Here is a 24627-nt window from a genome sequence, read left to right as displayed (position 1 = left end):
CCTTTTAAATTTCTTAAATCAGTTCATTTGTTTCTGAGCAAACGTCGATGAAAGGTCTAATTTTGACAAACGCCAAAAAAACGATACTAATTTTTGCAAACTTTGATGAATTTTTAACATTAAACCACTTGTCGTAACGCCGTAATATTTTAATATGATCTATAAGGCTATGGAATCTACCGTCAACAAAAAAATCATGAAAATCGTCGAAAAATGTTTTTTTTAACACTTTATTACAAGAAAATCGCCCGGCCGATCTTTACAAAAACTAATCAGCACGATTCCTAACCAATATTTTTCGAACAGTTTTTGAATTTTCAAAATCGATTCAAAATTGCGGGCTAAAACGTGGACGAAATTTTTTTCACTTTTTTGCCATTTACAAAGAAACGGCTTGGCTGATTGTCGCGCAAAATTGATAAATGCTAGTCCTCCCTCATCGAAATACATCAAATGGCTTTTAAATTTTTGAAATCGATCCAGCCGTTTTTGACAAAACGTCGATTTACGGCAAAATAGCTCTTCACATACACACACACACATATTTTTTCCAAATTTGTTCTCATTCGATTCAGAATGGCTTGAAACGTCGAGAAAACATAAAATTAGCGAATAGGATTTTTTGATGAAAAAAAACATAAACTTCTCCTTCGGGAAGTTAGTAAATATTATTTCAGCCTCTTGTCAATTACTATTGATAATGAATTATAATCTATTTTATCAATTTTATTATCTTGTTAACTACTATTGATTACTACCTTTCAAATCATAATCATATTCAAATAACCAGTTAACTTAATAATTAATAAATTGATGATTCTGAAACATCAATGCAAATCGAATGTTATTCGAGTCTAATTCACTTGGTAAATCTATTCAAATATATGCTTATATAATACATACAACACGAACTGTTTTCTAATGCTTGTATTGTCAAAATTATCATAAAGCAAAACAGATAACAAAATTTGTCTGTTAGATAATGTTAACAAAAACTGGAATAAGTGAAAAGAATACCTGATTTGTGACGTTACGGCAGAGAATTCGAGTTGTGATACAATCCCCACCAAATTATAATGGGGCCACTTACTTTTACCGGAACGTGATGAGACACTGAGACAGTCAATGCCACACCACAACAGTTTATTGTGTGTAGTGATTGAATATAGATGCATTGCATATTTTTCATTTAAGATTGTGATTTATATGTCTTAACTTAAGCTAAGTTTGTATCGGAATATCATTTAACCAAGGTAATTATTGAACATTCATTCTGAAAATATCATACAAATATTATAATTATTGTATTCCTTCTTGATGCCTACAGTATAGATTGCGTTTGAAATGTTTATTAAAAATACAATAAATATAAGTATTAATTTTAGCTCAAGTTATTTGTTATAAGAATGTATATGAAAATTTGTCGTAATGATTCTTCAAGAAAGTTGTCAAGGACAAAACCATAGTAACATTCTTATAATCATTGTTTGTTATGGACATGTTCTCAAAAAATAATTTATATAATAATAACAACACTTATGATGGTTATATGACGTTTATACTTGTATTATTATTGTATTATGCATGTTAAAGTTTGTTGTAATGGTTCTTCAAGAAAGTTGTCAAGGACAAAACAATAGTAACATTCTTATAATCATGGTTTGTTATGGACATGTTCTCAAAAAATAATTTATATAATAATAACAACACTTATGATGGTTATATGACGTTTATACTTGTATTATTATTGTATTATGCAAGTTAAAGTTTGTTGTAATGGTTCTTCAAGAAAGTTGTCAAGGACAAAACAATAGTAACATTCTTATAATCATGGTTTGTTATGAACATGTTCTAAAAAAACGATTTATATAATAATAACAACACTTATGATGGTTTTATGACGTTTATACTTGTATTATTATTATATTATGCATGTTAAAGTTTGTTGTAATAGTTCTTCTAGAAAGTTGTCAAGGACAAAACAATAATAACATTCTTATAACATTTGATTCTTATGAACGTTTTCTCAAAAATTAATTTAAATCTTGTTTATCTAACGTTAATAATAATACCATTTATGACGGTTTTATGACGTTTATACTGGTATTATTATTTTATTATGCATGTTAAAGTTGGTTGTAATGACACTTCAAGAAATTTCTAAATGACAAAATAAGGATTATTTTATATACATTATTTTTTCTATTTTATTTACGTCCGGTTTACCATTGATCATTTTTGAAATATTGCCTATAGCATTTACTGCGACGTAAAATGGACGTAATTATTTCTAATTAGAACGTAATAGGATGAACTTGCAAGTCATACAGTCATAAAAAGCTAATAACTACAGTATTAAGATGATTTGCAATTTTTATATATTTAAAATCAATTTTAGTCAGATAAAAAACTGCATTGAAAAATGATCAGTGATTTTTTCTATTGAACCCCTAAATCTTGCAAATTCGAGAAAAAATTTACTCCTATGTTGAAGTTACTGGTAATGCAGTTTTTTCATATCTTTGATAAAATTATTGATTGATTTTGTTCATTTGCCTAACAATTTTAACAAAAAAAATGTTTTTTACAACTATTTATTATCAATTTGTCAAATATTATTTACACCAATATATGAGTGATTGAATGTAGAACTGTTTGAAATAAATTGATTATTCTCAATTCCCACAGTTAACACTTTAATTATCCCTTTGACAAATATTAAAATATGTTCAATAAAATTATATATTCAAAATTAAACTCCGCAATTTATAGAACAAAATTTCTAATAGCTAAATTTTTTTAATACCAAACGTTATACAATTTTTTAGTCATACCTGTAGACGTGGATGTATAAATTGGATGATTTTTTGTTTATTCACAACTAAAACATTGATTTTCCAAATTTATCACACAAAAAATCATCGACTGCCTTTGTGATTTATGGTCATAGCATAAGATACACGTGTTGAAAATTGAAATCTTTTAAAAGGTATAACAAATTCAGAAAGAATTAATATACAGCATTCGCGGTAAAGGTACAACATCATCTTGGACTTTTCTATTCAAAATAATTGCTTCAATAATGTTGCCTATTTATTCTTACAATTTCGTACTATATTTTACCTGGCTTTTAGTAATTTTAATATCTAAATTACATTTTTCTCACCAATAATTCAATGTACATTATCATTTATATTCATATTTGAAGTGAATAAATTTATCAAATCCCTGTTCACATGTGATCTATTCAACCTACGATCAACAAAATTATTGCAGTAAATGGAGAGCAAAAAAACGTGTGTCAGAAATAGGCTAATCTTTCATAAACTTACTCATAAACTATTTGATTTAAATGAAAAATTAATTGTAAGCGTCTTTTATCTGCATGATAGCTCACTCATTTTACACGCAAAAGTACTCATTTTAAAGCTTATTTAGAGCACTATAAAACCCCATTTTCATATCTAGCCTAATATTGTTCCTAGAACACTTTATAAAACACCGATTTATTAAGATTTTAATTGATATAATTTTGTTCATTACATGATTTTCGTTAAAATGTATATTTTTAGAAATATTTGCAAAAAACGATGAAAAACGAAAAAAACAAATTTTCAGTGGCCAGTAACTTGAAAAGTAATTTCTTTTTTGAAAAACATTAATAAACAATTTTCTCTTCTAATTAGTTCTTTTATCGATATCCGACGTTATTTTGAAAGAAATACAATTGCACCACTGAAATGGGATGTCATCCCGCCGTGAAGTGGCAAAGGAGTCTAAACTATTTTCATTTTTAAACTTGAGAGTAAGATGAACCTAATTCCAAAATTTCATGCAAATTGGAGCCCATTAAAAATATTCAGACCCAAAACGCTCCATAGATTTGAGTAAATATTTCGTATTCAATGCCAAACATGTGAATTTTTGACACAATAAAAATTCTAGATAATTTTTATTTATTTCTACAATCTAACTATATTTCTATGAATCAAAAAATCTTAGAAAATTCACTTATCAAACTTCACGAGGATTTATGAAAATCCGAATAATAGTTTAAGAGGATTAACCTGTTACAGAAGAATTTTATATATAAGATATATAAAACAGTGCGCACAATGCAATGCTATCAATAACATCAAATATAGGAGGGCAATATGTGCTCCTCCTATTTCTCGTTTGTTAATATAATAGTATTTTATTATTTTACACAAATTTAGTGTTCAATCAATTTTACATCATAATTAATGTTTTCTGTTGTTTTTCCTGGTTTGATTACTGAATGATGACACACATCAAGTGTCGAAACGTTTAATGGAATAAATAATTTTGTTATTTAATCTATATATATATATATATATATATATATATATATATATATATATATATATGTAATATGTAGGAGAGAGTATGCTTGTATTACAAATTATTTTTTAAATTTAGCGATACTTGAAATGGGGCTAGTTAGCGGAAAATGTTTGACTTCTAAGCGTCTAGATGGCATTACTGCTGTTATTACCGGATGCAATACGGGGATCGGCAAGGAAACAGCGAAAGATTTTTATTTACGAGGTAAATATAGACAAATTAATTTATTTATTTGTGTGCTTTTCGAACTTCACGAAGTAGAAATTTATGTTTTTGCTAAATTTGCTAATTTGATGTTGTTCTCGACATTTCGTAATTCTGAATCGAATGAGACCAAATTTGGAAAAAGTTTGCGTATGTGTATGTGACACATACACATACGCAAACATTCGACAAAAACATTCTATGTAATTTATTAAAAATCAGCGTTGATTAATTTAATATACCATATACATGATAGTGAAAACAACAAAAAATATAAATTATTTTGCCTACGTTTTAGCTCTCAATTCTTAATAGCCTTTAAGAATTCAAAAAACTTTGAAAATATTGGTTGCGAATCGTGCTGATTAGTTTTTGGTAACAGTCGGCCAGGTTATTTTCGCTTGATTAATTGTTAAAAAAATCGAAGATTTTTATGATACTTTTTTTGACAATATAGCTAATGGTCTTAAAAAACATAATATGAAATTACCGGTCTACGATAAGTGTTCTAATTTAAAAAAAAACTCAAGCTTGAAAAAATTAGGTGTGTCAAACGTCACTTTAGTGATGTGGATTTGGAAAATTGAAAAATCGTTCCAAAGATAATGTTTTTTTTTTTTTTAAATTTTTAGCACTTTTCTACTTGCATTATTTTTTTAAATTGTATGTGCAAACTTCGATTCACTCGCCAACCGTCGTAGAGGTGGTCGGTTCGAAAAATCAAACTAGCTGTAAGTGGAATTCTGTCTTAAGGCAATTAAGGCATCGTGCCTTAAGGCAAATTGCTGGAACTTCCCGTACCAAAAATTATTATTTTTTTAACATTTTTGAAAAAAATTTACTTCGAAAATATAAGATTTTTGAGAAACTATAAATTGGACAAAAAATTACTTTTTTTTGAAAAAAAATTTTTTTTTTAAAAAAAAAATTTAATTTTTTTTTGAAAAAAAATTTTTTTTCTTTATTTTGACATATTGTGGAAGATCTGAACTTTCTTTTCAAAGCAATCGTACTGCTTTAACTGCATAAAGACGAAATATCAAACCGCGTAAGTGCCGCGTCGACGTCTAACGCGTAAACATTGGTACGGAACCCATAGGAATGTAAACCAAAATTATACTTATTGTTAAAATCTCTATAAAATATCTGATAATTTGATGTGCATATGTCTAATGATCATTTTTGATCGCCAAATGGCTCATTTTTTTACTTTTTTCTCCATATCTCCGAAACCGCTAGACCTACCTTCATCGATTCTTCATCTTGTCAATACAAGTAAAATGTTTTTTGAATTATTCAAATCGGACGCTTCGTTCTCTTAAAAACTGAGTTACCGTTTTCGGCACTTTTTGCCCCGTATCTTTGGAACGGCTAGACCTGCCTTCGCCAAAAACTAATCAGCACGTCTCCTTATCAATACGAATCGAATGTTTTTTGAATTATTCAAATCGGTTGATCCGTGTTCCCGAAATCGTCGACGAAAATTTGTATCCGCACATACATACACACACATACATACATACATACACACACACATACACACACACACACACACACACATACATCCATTTTTTCTAAGGTATCCCAAAATGTTCAGAAACCTCTGAAACGTAAAGATATATAAAAAATTTTCATTTTTGATTTTTTTGCGATTACTATAACTTGCCCTACGGGAAGTTAATTATAAACTAGTCACATGTTTAACTATTGACATAATTTCTATTGTTACAGTTCAAACGTGTGTCCCTAGTGGGACATGCACAGTTTGAGTTCGATAGAATTTTATTTATAAGAAATAAATCAATAACACTTTGAATATTATCATATCATGGTATGTATATTAATACATTGAACAGCTTTATATTATTACACGATATAAATCAGGCATTATAACAAAATTTATCATTTTCCTAATAGAAATTAACTCTAATAACAACTAAATCTAATAAAGCACAGTGGTACAATTCAAATATTCAACCGACTACTGTTGATTATGAACGTGCAGTTGATTGTGACTATTATTAATTAAGTTATTTGTATTATTGGTGCGTCTATTGAGTCTATTGAAAAATAACTATGTAAGTATTAAAACATAGTAATGTTTGATAGTAAATTCATTAAGCAGAAAACTACAATAAATAAAATGTGTTAATATTACAGCCTGCAACAGATTGTGTTAATATTACTGCCCAAGATTGACAAAGGCAACAAACATGCTCTACATTAACACGAGCATCATTTGTTAGTCTTGTTTTTGATAATTAACTACTCTGCTCATTGAAATATTGCAATTGGTGCAATGGATAAAGTATGCCAATATTGTCAAGTAATGGAATTTAGAAATAAAACAGAAGGCATGTGCTGCAAGTGATTCTTCTACAACACATTCCTACGCTACCATCAGATTGCACGATACCATTTAAGAGGTTACGATTTCTGTTACGATTCGCATTTGCGATGACTATCACCAAGACTCAGGGACAAACAATGCTCGTTTTTGGGCTTGAATTAGAAAAAAAAAAAAAAAAAAAAATTATTGAGTAAAAATTAGAAGAATTAGAATCATGTATGTAATGTAATAAATTATTTATATTGTATATATTTTTTATATATTGTGATATTTAATTTTAGGATAATATTATATATACAGTAAGTTCTATGTTTGCATAATGGTGTTTATGAAATACGTGTATGTTGACAGTAATATAGGTGGTGTTTTAAATAATTAATAGCAAATTTGCTTAGAATATTATATATTATAATTATTTGTAATTATAACAATAATTATTTAAAAGTGTATTTTGAATAATATTTAAATTTATAATACATATATATATATATATATATATATATATATATATATAATTTAAATATCGCTGGTTAGAAATGAAAAATAAAGATACTAATAGATAACCTTCACAACCATTTAATACATTTATAAGTAAAATTATCACTTGTTTCCAGTGGCGTCGGAACCAAATTTTTGATGGGTGGGCTCGTTTTTTTTTTTTTTTTTTTTTTAGATAGGCAGCCAGTGGTCTCGTTTTTTTAGAGATATTAGCCCATATAATTTTTTGAGATTGATGGGTGGGCTGAGCCCCCCCATCAAAATTCATGGGTGGGCTCAAGCCCACACGGTTCCGACGCCACTGCTTGTTTCTTATGATAAATTTTATAAATTTATTCGGAACTTTAATTTATTGTTTTTTTTTAATTTTTTTATTTATATAAATTTCAAGGAAATTTTGATCAATAGTATTGATCCAGGTTGATCCATGTTGTTCAAATAATAAAACCAACGCAACGCGGTAAAATATTTTTGAAGGCAAAACAACGTTTTCCTGGTCAGCTAGTATATATATATATATATATATATATATATATATATATATATAATAGACCACGGAAGCTCCGAAATATATACTATATACATATATAAATTTTATTTTAAGGTTTGATTTTAAATTTTTAAATCAACACCCTTCAGTTATGTTTAAAAGAAGTCAAATCACTCTAAAAGTAAAATGACAAAATGTCATAGATTGTAGCGTGAAAATTATTCTGAAAAAAATTAGGAAAATTCTCTTACAATTTCTAAATTACGTTTTACTAAAAACCAAGACGTAAGTGGCATTTTGCTTTGATAAAAATTACTTGAACTTTCCATTATGTATAAATAATAAACCTAATAAATAAATAATAAGAATTAAGTATTTAATTAAAACTGTTTGTTTCGAATATAAAATTTTTGTTCTCACGAAAAACCAACCAGTTTTGTTATAATATTTCAATTTTGAATTAACATTGTTTAAACAAACGTAAATTGTTAGTGATTAAATTAATTATATTGTTATGAATTCATTTCAATTACTTTATTATTTACGAATTGTGTTTAACCTTTTATGATTTGACTCGCAAATAGCTGGAAATCTTAAATAAATGTATTCAATTCAAGTTGGTTGTGAAGGTTATCTATTAGTATCTTTATTTTTCATTTCTAACCAGCGATATATATATATATATATATATATATATATATATATATATTTGTATTATAAATTTAAATATTATTCAAAATACACTTTTAAATAATTATTGTTATAATTACAAATACTTATAATATATAATATTCTAAGCAAATTTGCTATTAATTATTTAAAACACCACCTATATTACTGTTAACATACATGTATTTTATAAACACCATTATGCAAACATAGAACTTACTGCATAATATTATCCTAAAATTAAATATCACAATATATAAAAAATATATACAATATAAATAATTTATTACATTACATACATGATTCTAATTCTTCTAATTTTTACTCAATAATGAATGCTTTTCTAATTCAAGCCCAAAAACGAGCATTGTTTGTCCCTGAGCCTTGGTGGTAGTCATCGCAAATGCGAATCGTAACAAAAATTGTAAATTTCTTAAATGGTATCGTGCAATCTGATGGTAGCGTAGGAATGTGTTGTAGAAGAATCACTTGCAGCACATGCCTTCTGTTTTATTTCTAAATTTCATTGCCTGACAATATTGGCATACATTATCCATTGCACCAATTGCAATCTTTCAATGAGCAGAGTAGTTAATTATCAAAAGCAAGACTAACAAATGATGCTCGTGTTAATATATAGAGCATGTTTGTTGCCTTCGTCAATCTTGGGCAGTAATATTAACACAATCTGTCGCAGGCTGTAATATTAACACATTATTTTTTTACTCCAAGTAAGAGGCTTTTGTTCAATTCAATGATTTATATACTTATTTATATTCACGTATTCACATACTTATTCTAAACATTTCCTAATATAAAACATACAACCACTTGCAGACTCAGACACACTCCTCAGGGCTGACTTTCATACACATATAGGGGGAGGTGTGTGGTGCACAACCACATATTTGTAATAATATTGCACAAACGTTTGCTTGTATGTATTAAAATGTAAAAGCTCGACACCTAAAACTCACGAGTAAAAAATCAGCTACGTTGGTCAAACTTGATTTTGAACGATTGAAGCGCCAAAAAAACATAAAATTCACAAGTATGATTTATTCGTGAAAACATAAATTTCTATAGACTAACCCATTTGTTAAATTTGAAATATCGAACTTTTAGTCAATTCTAAAATAATTTTTAAACTATCAAAATTTACAAATTATTTGTAAAACTAAAATATTTGTCACTATCATTATTTTAAAAAAAGTTTACAATTCTAAATTATAATTATTCACTATCCTAGTTATTAACTTCCCGTAGGGCAAGTTATAGTAATCGCAAAAAAATCGAAAATGAAAATTTTTATATATCTTTACGTTTCAGAGGTTTCTGAATATTTTGGCATAGCTTAGAAAAAATGGATGTATGTGTGTGTGTGTGTGTGTGTGTGTGTATGTATGTATGTACGTGTGTGTATGTATGTGCGGATACAAATTTTCGTCGACGATTTCGGGAACACGGATCAACCAATTTGAATAATTCAAAAAACATTCGATTCGTATTGATAAGGAGACGTGCTGATTAGTTTTTGGCGAAGGCAGGTCTAGCCGTTCCGAAGATACGGGGCAAAAAGTGCCGAAAACGGTAACTCAGTTTTTAAGAGAACGGAGCGTCCGATTTAAATAATTCAAAAAACATTTTACTTGTATTGACAAGATGAAGAATTGATCAAATTTTCATAAAGGCAGGTCTAGTGGTTTCGGAGATCTAACGAAAAAAGTAAAAAAAAATGCCATTTGGCGGTTAAAAATGATCATTAGACATATGCACATCAAATTATCATATTTTATAGAGATTTTAACAATAAGTATAATTTTTTTTTACACTTCTATGGGTTCCGTACCAATGCTTATGCGTTAGACGGCGGCGCGGCACTTGCGCTGTGACATTTCGTCTCTATGCAGTTCCAAGCAGTACGATTGCTTTGAAAGAAAGTTCAGAATTTCCAAAATATGTCAAAATAAAAAAAACATCTTTCTTTTCAAAAAAATTTTTTATTTTAAAAAAAAAATTTTCTTTCAAAAAAAAATTTTTTTTCAAATAAAATTTTTTTTTTCAAAAAAAATAATTTTTGGTCAAATTTATAGTTTCTCAAAAATCTAATTTTTTCGAAGTAATTTTTTTTCAAAAATGTTAATCGTTTTTAAAAAAATAATTATTTTTGGTACGGGAAGTTCCAGCAATTTGCCTTAAGGCACGATGCCTTAATTGCCTTAAGACAGAATTCCACTTACAGCTAGTTTTTTATTTTTTAGGCGCGCGTGTTATTATGGCTTGCAGAGATTTACAGAAAGCTCAACAGGCAGCAGATGATATTAGAAAATCATGCATAAATCAGGAGGGAATTGTAGGCGATGAAATTAACAAAAACCTCACAAAACTTGGTGATATCGTCATAGTTCCTTTAGATCTAACATCCTTCGAATCAATTAGAAATTGTGCCAAACATATTTTACAAACAGAAAGTAAATTGCAGTTGCTTATAAACAACGCAGGAGTAATGGCTTGTCCGCAAATGAAGACAAAGGACGGCTTTGAAATGCAATTTGGAACTAATCACTTAGGGCACTTCTTGCTAACAATGTTGTTACTACCACTCTTGATAGAAAGCAGACCCTCAAGAATTGTGACAGTATCTTCAGTAGCACATTCACATGGTAATCTTTTCTATTAATTTTGAACTGAAATTCATTATATATACCTTTATACAATTATCTAATTTGACTTATAGCAATTATAATGTGAAAACCAAACCAACTACATCATAACCTATGGTATTTATCAAACGAACAACTATCGAACTATGTACGGTAAAATTTCCAACTAGTTAGTAGTCCAAATACCATGGTAGTGATATTTTTTTGCTATTCCAATGTTTAACATCTTGCTCTTTTTACCCCATAGTCGGAGCAAAATGGGACAGCCAAAAAGCAGTAGAATTTACTGTTTCATTTTCAATTTCACATTTTTTAATCAATGGCCCTTTAAATCCGAAACACATGTAAGCTATCTTAGAAGATATATAAATAATATTGAATCTAAATCTCGAAACTATAAAAAATACTTGAGGCTATTTATGTCATTATATAGATATCACCCGATTTAAGGCGATGGATGGTTGTACTCAAAATGTAAATTTACTGCGTATTTAAATTAAATATAAAATTTGCGTGTACAAAGATTTTAAAAACTCAAATATTGTAGTCTTCAAGTTATCAAGGTTTGTAATGAACAGTATTAGTATCGTCCTATTTTTCATTAAGACTTTTGCTTTGGCTTTTGCAAATTTTGATCTTTGTACAGAGTTTGTTACATTGCTAGTTATTATGCTTCCCATGATTGCGACTTAGTTCAGAAAAACTCTTTCTTTCTGTTCTATGTATAGATTATAGATCAGCTTCTGATGCCAATATTTTACCCTGTAAAATGCCTTGTATCATCAATAAAAAGCGAACATATTTATGCTAATAGAAATACTTGCTGCCTAATTCTGAATCTGAATTCATTTTGACTCATGTGATGATCTATTTTATTTTCATTTTTACTGGCTTTACAGCTTTTTTATAACCTTCACATCACTGTCCTAATATATTTAATAGCTATTTTTTTTAAAAAAAAAGTGCGCGTAAGGTTCACACGGGATTGCAGTAAAACTTTTTTGCTTTTGTACGAGGTGGCATTTAAGTTAAAAATAAATACATCATATAACAATTTTAAACTAGTTGGTATTGGTATTTTGCCTTGAGGCAAGTTACATGAACTTCCCGAAATGTATAAATAATCGACTTAATCAATATAAAATAAATTTTGTTTCTACGATTTCGGGAACACGGTTCAACCGATTTCAATTATTCAAAAAACATTCGGTTGCTGTTGATAAGGAGACGTGCTGATTAGTTTTTGGCATAGGCAGCCGTCTAGCAGTTTCGAAGATACGGGTCAAAAAGTACCACAAACGGTAACTCAGTTTTTAAGAGAACGGAGTGTCCGATTTTAATAATTCAAAAAACATTTTAGTTGTATTGACAAGATGAACAACTGATTAATTTTTCAATTCTTCGATAACTTTTGCATTTTTGACACCACGCCTCAAATGGTTCTATGGATATAGCTTACCATAAATTTTTACTGGCAAACAATAATTTCCAGCTACTTTTTTTCTTTGATTAAATTGGAAAAGTAATGCGCGCCGCGAGAGCACGTCAGACATGAGACCTGACACTTTCAATAAGATATAAATCTATGACGATTTTACTTTTGCAAAATTTGATATATGTTGCTTTAAAGATCAATGTCAGTAAAAAGTAATATTTTTCCAATTTTATCATTGCCATAGTTAAGTTCGGTACACCCGTATAATTGTTCAAAGTAAAATTGTAGCTTTGTGCCCCGCCCTAATCTACATTAAAAATCAATTCACGGTTTGAATTTTTTTTTGATTTCGCAGAGTTACGTTTAGCCTGCTATATTGATGGGACTCTCAGCACCTTATTTTCTAACCTGAAATCACTCACAAGTGTAGATCTTCGTACATCTAACATTGTTCATAAAATCGACTGTAAGAATTGCGATGCTTTTTATGTTGGTGAAACAGGACAACATTTAATAAAACGGATTAAGCAACATTATAATATGATCTCTGACCACATCAAAAGTCTCAATCATGGTTTGATGTCACAATATTATATCACTCTAATGATCATTTTTCACCGACAAATTTTCGAAACCGCTGGACCTTCCTAAAAATATTATCAGTTTCTCATTATTATGCAAGTAAAATGTTTTTGAAATCATTCAAAACAGACCTTCCGTTCTCTCCAAAATTGAAATACCATTTATGGACTTTTTGCCCCGTATCTACGGTGGAAAAACTTATCCGCACTTCTCCTTATAAATAGCAATCGAATGTTGTGAGATGACTAGAGACAAATTGATCATACGATATCAAGAAACCAGAGAAAAGAATTGAAAATTTATTTATGATTATAAAAAGTTATAATCTCAATTCTTGTTAACGTTTTTGGAAGCAATCCTAAATATAAGAAATAAATACTCTTGAAAGTGCTAGTTTCCTGATATAAAAAATCGTGTTATAATTATAAAAGTGCGGATTTTCAATAGAATGCTGACAGGATGTTCATCGCGTTTCTTTGTTTGTGGAGGGAAATAATATATATTAAAAGACATTCTTTGCGATTTTATAACTAACACTGCTGCAGTTAATATTATTTATTAATAATTTTATAATGATTGTAGGTGGGAACATTGACTTCACCGATTTAAATTATGAAAGACGGAGCTACAGCTCCATTGGTGCTTATCAGCAAAGCAAACTGGCAAATGTGCTTTTTTCCAAAGAGCTTGCTAAACGCCTCAAAACAGTATGTATATATACATAATGTAATGTAAGATTTATACTTAATTCGTAACCGATTTCATATAATCATCTATTGATTCAATCATTTTTATCACCTGAGTATTTCTACTAAATATGTATCCATTTGATAGACCAATTATGTCAATAATTATTGAATATTTAAAATTAATTATAATTAACATACTATCAGAAACTTACGATTTTATTTTAATATTTATAGATAAATATTTCGAAGATTCTACAATTTGGGAATAGCATATATGTGCAAGTTTAGCAATTTTGCGTACTTTTTTGGGTCTATAGGTATCAATAATTCAATTAGCATAATTGGCAATAAATGTTTTATCAAGGTGATATCGAAAAGTGGCAATTATGATTATTTGTTATCTAACATTTGTGCATTTTGGAAGTTAGGTTTTAGCAAAGACAAAGCCTTTTCCAGTTTGTGATTATTTCTGATTACCAACTGGTACGATTGTAGATCCGTAACATAACATTTCTATTTTATTTCCTCAGGTTAATTCATAAACAGTATTTTTATAGAGTACTAGCTGACCCGGCAAACATTGTTTTGCTAAATAAGGTATATTATAAACCTTTTCTAGAGAATCAAAAATATCAATACTTTAAGTGCATAAGGATGTGTTGTTTGAATGCTGTATACAATTAGGTGTTATAAAAACAATAAACCCCATTAGTTTATCTATATTTTGTCAATACAATCAAACTGCAAGTTCTATACACTTTCTATAGAAAACATCGTATAATCCAATCCAAGTTTTTTTTGGTCTTTCGGGTTATTAATTACGTTTCAAGTTTTTCAGATCCTTTTTGGATTCTGGATTTTGTGTAAAATTGTAAATAATACTACTGAGCTTATACAAAATTTTCAAATTTTTGCGAGGAGAGATAAAAAATGAATTAAGTATTTTTTCTTTGACCTGCTTTTCAAGTTACATTCGATGAATTAAAGTAAATTTAATAAAAAGTGTATATGTAGAACAGGGCGATACACAAAGGTCCAATTTGACTTTGAGCAAATATAAACTATATTGTGAAAACCATAACAATTATATCACAACAAATAAGACATATCAAACGAATAATTATCTGACTACGTTCAGTAAACTGACATCTACTTCATCATTGTAGAAATGTGCTTTTTTGATGTCTTCCAAAAATTTGTTATCTAGACCTTTTTATCCTATATGCGGGGTAGCTTGTAACGGGCTAATAATTTTAAAGGTATTTTACAAAATAATTACATTTTTAACTAATGCTAAAACTACCAACGGAAGAAAATACTTTTATTATGGATTATCAAATATTACCGTTTATTTCCCCCATTTCAAAGATTATCGTTGTCAAATTAAGTTTGTAGCTGGCTATACATCTTTTTTCCTCTACTTTCAAATATTGTTGTTAAACAATGCTTAACTTTACTGATTTTTGGCACATCGGTGGTGGAGCTTTTTAATCCCGGACCTTCATATATTACTATCTATTCTGCGATAAATTCTGGGAAATTATAACTGGAAAAATGTTATTCGACAAAATGTCCATTTGATCGATACCAAATTTAGGTTCTGAATTTAAATAAGATAAATAAAAAATAATATAACCTAGAAAATGTTTTATAAATACCAATGAGTATATAATTATACAAATGAGATCTTTCAGAGCACCGTGTTTGAGAAAAATATGCTAAAAAGTGCATTTTCATATTAACATATCAAAAAAGTTTATATTTTGAGTCTCTAGTAACACATGCGGCCCGCTTACTAACGTTTTTGTATATAAATAAAACTACAAACAAAACTACTTACTACAAATTTATCATAAATAAATAATATTCGCGTAAAACATCCTATTAAAAGTAATTGAACATCATCTGTCAAAAGCGTTTGACATTTCACGAAATTGCCACCGTCCATTGCTTTATTTAAATTACGCTTCTACAAAAAATTTCAAATTAAAAATGTAAAGTTTCTACGCGGATTTGAAATAATTTCTCACCTTTTGGACCTTCTCTGGATTGGCACGAGTTTTTCAAGACTAAGACTGGCCAAATCGATTCAGCCGTTTTCGAGTTTTATTCGGACATTTGAAAGAGAGCTCCATTTTTATATATAAGATAATTGCTTATATTCTAAATAGTAAAAATATATTTTTGTATTTAAATTTAAAAGTCGATTCATGACACTTTTTTATATAAAACATCAACTTTTTTAAATTATATACGTTTAAAAAATATGAGATAAAACTCTCGGATGTTCTCATACTAATCGGATTTGGTTTTTATTTATATTTCTTGTAAACAAAAGTTGCTTGAAAAATACAAACAACTTCATAGGCTCATATATTTTGACCATGAAATGCGAATGAGAAAATTGAGATTATTTATAATAACCATAGAAAATATTTAAAACAAATGTTATAATTGTACATTTTTTATTTATTATTTAATTCTCCCGTTGGGTAGTTATAGTAATGGGCCGAAAATCAAAAATGAAAGTTTTTGCATTTCTCGACGTTTTGAAGGTTTCTGAACATTTTGGCATACCTCAGAAAAAATGGATGTGTGTGTATGTGTATGTGTGTGTGTATGTTTTGTATGTCTGCATTTTTTCGTCCACTAAGCAATCGTACTGCTCTAACTGCATAGAGACGAAATATAAAGCGCGTAAACGCCGCGTCGCCGTCTAACGGATAAACATTGGTACGGAACCCAAAGGAATGTAAACAAAATTTATACTTATTGTTAAAATCTCTATAAAATATCTGATAATTTGATGTGCATATGTCTAATAATCATTTTTGTCCGCCAAATGGCATTTTTTCACTTTTTTCGTTACATCTCCTAAACCGCTAGACCTGCCTGCATGAAAATTTGACCAATTCTTCATTTTGTCAATACAAGTAAAAGTTAAAGTAAAGTACAAAGTAAATAATTAAAAACGGACACTCCGTTCTCTTAAAAACTGAGTTACCATTTTCGGCACTTTTTGCCCCGTATCTTCGGAACGGCTAGACCTGCCTTCGCCAAAAATTAATCAGCACGTCTCATTTTCAATACGAATCGAATGTTTTCTGAATTATTCAAATCGGTTAATCCCAAAATCGTCGACGAAAATTTGTATCCGCACACACACACACGCACACACACACATACACACACATACATCCATTTTTTCTAAGGTATCCCAAAATATTCAGAAACCTTTGAAACGTAAAGTTATATAAAAATGTTCATTTTCGATTTTTTTGCAATTATTATAACTTGCCCTACGTGAAGTTAAAAAGCATTCAATAGGCAATGATTTGGAGAAGTTGTTGTTAGTTTTTGGCAAAGGCAGGCCCAGCCATTTCGAAGATACAGAGCTAAAAGTGCAAAAAATGACAGGTTTTGAGAGAACTAAGCGTCCGATTTGAATTATTCAAAAAACTTTCTGCTTGTTTTAACAAAATAATTGATTTTGAAAAAAAAATCTGCATCAAAAATTTTTTCTTCAAAAAAATTGTTTTTTTGTATAACGAAAATAATTCAGGTTTTATTTTGAATTTTGACGAAAGTTCTAATATACAAACATTTAAATTTTTTCAAAAAATTTAAACAAATTTACACAAAGTTAAATTTAAACAAAGTTAAACAAATATTTTCACTTTGCAATTCCGTTTATATAATTCTTATAAATATTAGACAATGTTACAATATTAATATTAATAATACTAATAATTCATAATAATAATTACAATATTAATATTAATATTATTAATAATTCAATATTCCTCGAACATTTCGTTACAGTACGGGAAGTTCCAACAATTTGCCTTAAGGCACGATGCCATACACCCCTCTAGTTATTTATATTTTTTGAATGTTTAATTACGGTATGGAACTAGTTATGTGGTAATATTGTAGTACTTTGGCTTCGAGAATATTTTTTGGTATATTGATACTGTCAAATTGTGAGCATGAGCATGTATTCCTTTTCTTTCACAGAAAGATTGGTTTTCTATGCCGGACGATGTGGCAGCTCTGGCAATATTTTGGTCAAAAAATTATAAATAGTAGTGGTGTATGCCATCGTGCCATAAGGCAAATTGCTGGAATTAAAAATTTAAAATTAATTAATTGAAGTTTATAAGTAAGCTTTAGAACTTTAGCTAAAAACAAAATCAAAATACGAAAAGTCCAAATTATTTTCGATATACAAAAAAAATTTTTTTTTGGAAATTCAAAAAAAAAGATAAAAAAAATTTCTTTTTCCAAAAGCAATCGTTTCGTAAACAACAAGCAGAAAGCTTTTTGAATCATTCAAATCAGATGATTATTTCTTTCAAAAGCTGCAATTTTTTGCACATTTAGCAAGTATCTCAGAAACGGCTGGACCTGCCCGTCCCAAAAACTAATCACCACTTCTTCCCGTCATTACGAATTGATTGTTTTTTAAATATTCACATCGCATGCTCTGTTCTCTCAATAACTCGATTTCTATTTTCTGCACTCTTTGCTCCGTATCTCCGGAAAGGCTGGATCTGCCTTTTCAAAAAGTAATCAGCACATCTCCCGATCAATAGGATACCAATGCTTTTTGAACCATTCAAATCGGTTGATCCGTGCGCCCTAAAACGTGGACGAAAAAATTCGGACATATAAAACACACACATACACATCCATTTTTTCTGAGGTATGCCAAAATGTTCAGAAACCTTGAAAACGTCCAGAAATGTAAAAATTTACATTTTCGATTTTCGGACCTATAATTTAACTACCCTACAGGAAGTTAATAATTAAAAATTTTTTTAACAGAAATATCCTGAAGTCACAACATATTCGCTACATCCGGGAATAATCCACACTGATCTTGGGCGACATCTTGACTCTACAATCTTCCCAGGAATGCGCTGGATATGGCGTTCGGTATGTTTTTATTAGTTTTATTAAAAATTAATTAAAAAAATAACCTTATTATATTTGTTAAATTAGATCATTGGACCATGGTTCGCGAAAACTCCGCAACAAGGTGCTCAAACTACCATATATTGCGCAGTAGACGAACAATGTGAAGAAGAATCTGGCTTATATTACAGGTTAATTTCTTTTCTTACTCATTAATAGATAATTTTAAAAAAATACATTATCTAGTGAAGTATGTCGTTGTTTATGAAGATAAATTGGCTTAATGCTATTAAGATTATGCATGGTTAGAAATTGAAGGACTTTAAATTTGGATTAAAAAATATGTTAACTAACGAAAGACTAATTAAAATTCGAAAAGTTTGAAATTTTTTAAAAGGCTACAAACGTTAAAATTCGATTAGAACTTTTACGAAAATATTAAACCCTTACGCGGGCTAAATTTAGAAAAAGTCAAGATACAAATCATTTTAGTTGCTTCCTCAAAAGTAATTTTTTTTGCATATTTTCACGTATGTGTGGATAAAGTTTTTCGTCGACGTTTTCGAGAGTACCATTCAACCGATTTGAATAATTCAAAAAGCAATCGATTTCTATTGATAGGGAGATTAGTTTTAGGAAAAGGGTGGACTAAAGGTGTACGAAATACGATTTAAAGAGAGCAAGGCATCTAATTTGAATGATTCAAAAAACATTCAATTCGTATTGATGAGAAGAAGTGATTAGTTTTTATTTATATTTATATTCATATTTATATTTATATTTATATTACGGATACAGGATTAAATTTAGTAATTACAAAAAAATAAATTATCTTAATTAAATTAATTACAGTAAAATACAACTCTAAAACAATATTAAGCCTAACATTAATATTATCTAATACAATAACTTGAATGTACAATGTTATAGTATTGGGATAGTTTATTCAAGGCTTGTCGTGCTTTCGTGCCTTAATTAAGGCACTTGAATAAACTATCTCAATACTATATATATGCTTACAGAAATATAAAAATATTCAAAATATGAATGTACATATAGTGCTTTACTAAATGTTTTATATAGAAATGTTCAATATACAGAATTTGAAATATTTCGGCCAAATGAGCTACGGATTTGAAATTTCGTATTTCGAATTTTTCCGGAAATACCTATAAAATGGCATCAAAATCATTTAAATACCAGGGTCGGTCAATTCTGTATGAAAACACGTTCTATTTTTTGGGCTTATTCCGAAATTTTACTTCTGATGTTCAATGACAATGTAATAGTGATTTCATCTTAAAAGTTATCATTCACATTTTTTCAGGAGCATAAAAATTTTGTATGGGGGGGACGACATAACGTTTTTAGATAGTTCAAGATGGGGCGGGACTCAAAAAAGGTAGGGAATCGTAGTAAGAGATGGGAAAATAGTAAGAGATACATTTGCTTCTACAGCGCAAAATTAAAAAAAAAATCAATAGGTGCTCAATAGTTTTAATATTTGTTATAAGGTTATTACATTTAATTTAAAACGACGAAAAAATACAAACGCCTCCATGCTTAAAATTATGTCGGCAGAAAGAGGAGCATAAATGGTAGCCGTTTATTTTAATTAATTTAAGTTTAATTTCGTTAAGCCAATGTTCCAAAAAGCATAAAAAATATGGTTTAAAATCATTTGAAAGTAATTCAATTTTAAGTAATTTGCTAGGTAAATTCTGAATGTTTTGACAAAATATAAAAGATGAAGCATAATCATCAAAAGCAAAAAAAGCGGGAGTTTTAGCAAAGACAGATCCAGTCGTTTCAAAGATAATAAGCTCAAATTGTAAAAAATGACAGTTTTTGAGAAAACAAAGCATCCGATTTGAAATAAAATCAAAGAACATTTTGCTTGTGAAGAAACGATTACTTTTAGGGGAACGCAAAAAAAATTCAAAATTAAAAAAAAAATGAAACTTACTTATATACTTTAAATGAATAATTTTAAATTTGCAATTTAATTCTTGAAAATATGAAATAAGATCCTTCATTCTGACTTCATGTAAACATATATGACTTTCCATGAAAACATATATGAAATGTCATTGTCCAATTTATATTTGTCTACCGAATACAAATCACGAAAGTTAAAGCATTCATAAAAAATCTATTTGCGAGAAAATACAGCTATTTGCCTCAAGGGACGAGGTAATGCACCACTTCTTTAAAATTTCATAGACCGACAAGAGTTTAGCCTATTTCTGAAATCGTCATCGTCTATTCTGCATCTATTTATAGTCTGTCAAATAAGAGCGTGGTCGTGTTAATTTATAAAAATAATTATTTTATGAAACTTTAATATTCATTTATGAATTGTACACATTACAAGCAATGATGCAATTCGGTCAATATGTGTCCTGTCACCTTTTTACTAATTTAATAGCGTATCCTAGTCTAACGGCTCGTATTTTAATTTAACGACCCATATAGAAAATTATCAGTAAAAAAACAGTTTCAAAAACTCTAACAATATTTTCATGTGCCCAAGTCAGAAAAAGCTCATGTTTTTCAGTCGTCAAAGGCTTCCCTGTTGTGTTGCGCCATTTCAGATCATAAATACCAAGAAAGATTCGGATAGTTTTGTAGATACTTCTAAACATTTTGCCATTAATTTTGCTCGTCCTTGCCGCAGTATTAAAGCAGGTTTCTGCAAAAACTATTCACTGTTCTTCTTTCTTCTTTTTGATCCAAACCCCGTTCTAATAAATCATCGATATTTTTGGCAACTTTATATAGGTGTATCCAATTCTATACAAATGCCTTCGATTTTCTCATATGTTTCATTCGGTGAATGCAAAAACTTATCACTCATGGCGTTTAACGTGAATCTTTTTCAAAGCCTTTGTTGACAATGCATTAAGGACAAAGCTTTCCTTTACCGGATCGCAGAAGAATTAGACGTAAATATTTTATTAACTGTCGTTAAAGTCGACCACGCTCATATTTAATGACGGTAAGTCATTTTCGTTTCGGAAATGCATCATTCAAATGAAGCGCAAACAGCGAACCCATGCTTTTACTCTTCGAATGAAGCACTATTTGGAAATCTGTAGTTTTAACTTCCCGATGGAGAAGTTTGTTTTCATCAAAAAATCCGATTCGCTAATTTTATGTTTTCTCGACGTTTCAAGCCATTCTGAATCGAACAAGACCGAATCGAAACTAAAATCGAATCGAACGTATATCGACGTTCTCTCAAAAACGGCTGGACCAATTTCAAAAATTTAAAAGCCATTCGATGTATATCGATGAGGACTAGCGTTTTGTGCGACGATCGGCTGAGCCGTTTTTTTGTAAATCGCAGAATTTTTTCGTAAAATTTGTCTGTATGAATGTATATTTAAAACTCATCTTCACTACTGCTTAATTCACAAAATTTACCAGTCGTTTTGCCATATTTAAAAGCGCTCTGTCGTTTTAAATATTAAAAAAATACTATATAGCAAAGAAAAAGGCTAACTAGTTGGTTTGGTATTTAGCCTTGAGGCAAGTTACATGAACTTCCCGATATGTGTAATTAATCGACTTAATCAATAAAAAATAATTTAATTTATGAGTGATTAAAAGTATTCCGAGTGGATTTATTACATATGATTGAAAACGAACGAACACTTTGACTCTATTATTTTCTAATAGCAAATTTTCAAAAATCACCAGTTTTTATAATTGAACCAGTTTCCATAGGACTTTAATGGTTTACTATGTTCATTAAAACCAAGCACTCTATCGTTATATCAAGAAAATCGTCTAATTTTAATTTTAACAAACGTCAAAAAACTACCCATTTTCTTAATCTTTGATTAATTTTTAAAATTAAACTACTTGTCGTAAGACCATGATATTTCAGTAAGTTCTATAAGACCATGAACGATACTAATTTTTGCAAACTTTGACGATTTTTCAAAATTAAACGACTTGTCGTAGGGCCGTAATATTTTAGTATGATCTACAAGACTATGGTATCTACCGTCAAAAAAAAATTCATAAAAATCGTCGATTTTTTTTTAAAAAAACTTTATTACAAGAAAACGGCCCGGCCGATCTTTACCAAAAACTAATCAGCACGATTCCCAATCAATATCTATGGAACGGTTTTTGAATTTTCAAAATCGATTCAGAATTGCGGGCTAAAACGTGGACGAAATTTTTTTTCACTTTTCTGCGATTTACAAAGAAACGGCTTGGCCGATCGTCGCACAAAACTTAGAAACGCTAGTCCTCATCGAGATACATCGAATGACTTTTAAATTTTTGAAATCGATCCAAGCGTTTTTGAGAAAACGTCGATTTACGGCAAAAAATCTGTTCACACACACACACACACACACATACTTTTTCCAAATTTGGTCTCATTCGATTCAGAATGGCTTGAAACGTCGAGAAAACATAAAATGAAAACATAAAATGAAAACATAAACTTCTCTTTCGGGAAATTAAAAATACTACTAAAATAATTTAAAAATGTTTTCAAAATACAATACTGTTTATCACTGCTATATGTAATTTATTCAAATTTTGATGCAAACTGAGTCATTGTTTATAAAATAGCCTGTGCCTCACAGAGTATGTTTGTCCACTCAGGTGGACAGCCGTCCCCAAAGAGTTAATCTCGACATCATTGCAAATGTTTATATGTAATAGGAAAGTCAATATACTACTTATTATTTCGAAGTTATTTTCGAATCTAACAATATTATAATTTCAAAGCTTTTCTATTCTCTAGTTTTCAAGCGGTTTCAAATTATCATTTACAGTCTATTACTACCAACAAATTAGTACGTAATTTTATAATAATATATTTTTTTATTTTTAAGTGACTGCCGTGCTGTTCGACCGAGCAGAGCAGCTCTAGACGAAGAAGCAGCTGTTAAGCTTTGGGAAATTTCACTGAAATTAGTTGGAATAGAAAATGATCCGCTTTCACTGGCATCTCTATGACAACATTGTACAACAATACGGTAATTTTATAATAACTTTACATCAAATATATACATGCGCAATAAGTGTCTTTTGTTTATTAATTTGATGATTGAAGGCAATCAGTTCTCTTTTGTAATTTTAATATAGCTTATCAATATTGGTAAGTAATATAAACTAGTGGCATGGCATCGTACCTTAAAGCAAATTACTCGTACTTCCCGTACCAAAAATTTAAATTTAGAAGATTAATTTTGAATATTTTTTCATATTTCGAATTATTTTGGAAATGTTGAACTTTTTGTCGAAGAAATCGCGCTGCGTTAGCTGCGTTAGCTACGTAGGGACAAAATAAGCGCCGCGTCGCCGTTTTACGGGTGATCATCGGTACGGAGCTTATAGAAATATAAACAAAGTTTGTTTTTATTAATAAAACTAGCTGACCCGGCAAACGTTGTTTTGCTAAGTAAGGTATATTCTAAACAATTTCTAGAGAATCAAAAATATTAATACTTTAATTGTATAAGGATGTGTTGTTTGAATGCTATATACCATAAAGTATTATAAAAACACTAAAACCCCATTAGTTTGTCTATATTTTGTCAATACAATCAAACTGGAAGTTTTATACACTTTCTATAGAAATCATGATATAATCCAATCCAAGTCTTGTTTTGGTATTTCGACTTATTGATTACGTTTTTGAACTTTTCAGATTCTTTTTGGAATCTGGATTTTGTGTATAATTGTAAATAATACTACTGAGCTTGTACAAAATTTTTAAATTTCTGCGAGGGAAGAAA

General features: G+C 29.2%; 1 protein-coding gene across 1 annotated transcript; it reads left to right on the top strand.

Moving 5' to 3' along the window:
* Positions 1 to 1123: 1123 nt before the first annotated feature.
* On the top strand, positions 1124 to 23899 carry LOC113372289 (retinol dehydrogenase 11-like). The gene is made up of 7 exons (XM_026612612.1): positions 1124 to 1253; positions 4441 to 4569; positions 10838 to 11239; positions 13839 to 13963; positions 18773 to 18883; positions 18950 to 19053; positions 23722 to 23899. The coding sequence occupies exons 2-7, from the start codon at positions 4452 to 4454 to the stop codon at positions 23843 to 23845; spliced, it is 984 nt and encodes a 327-aa protein (XP_026468397.1). The 5' UTR covers positions 1124 to 1253; positions 4441 to 4451; the 3' UTR covers positions 23846 to 23899.
* Positions 23900 to 24627: the final 728 nt, after the last annotated feature.

Source organism: Ctenocephalides felis, unplaced genomic scaffold (assembly GCF_003426905.1).
Source record: "Ctenocephalides felis isolate EL2017-DRISC unplaced genomic scaffold, ASM342690v1 CF-g0.4_SCAFFOLD_01604, whole genome shotgun sequence".
Lineage (NCBI taxonomy): Eukaryota > Metazoa > Arthropoda > Insecta > Siphonaptera > Pulicidae > Ctenocephalides > Ctenocephalides felis.
Note: the sequence above shows the minus strand (reverse complement) of the source record. Positions and strands in the feature narration are given on the sequence as shown.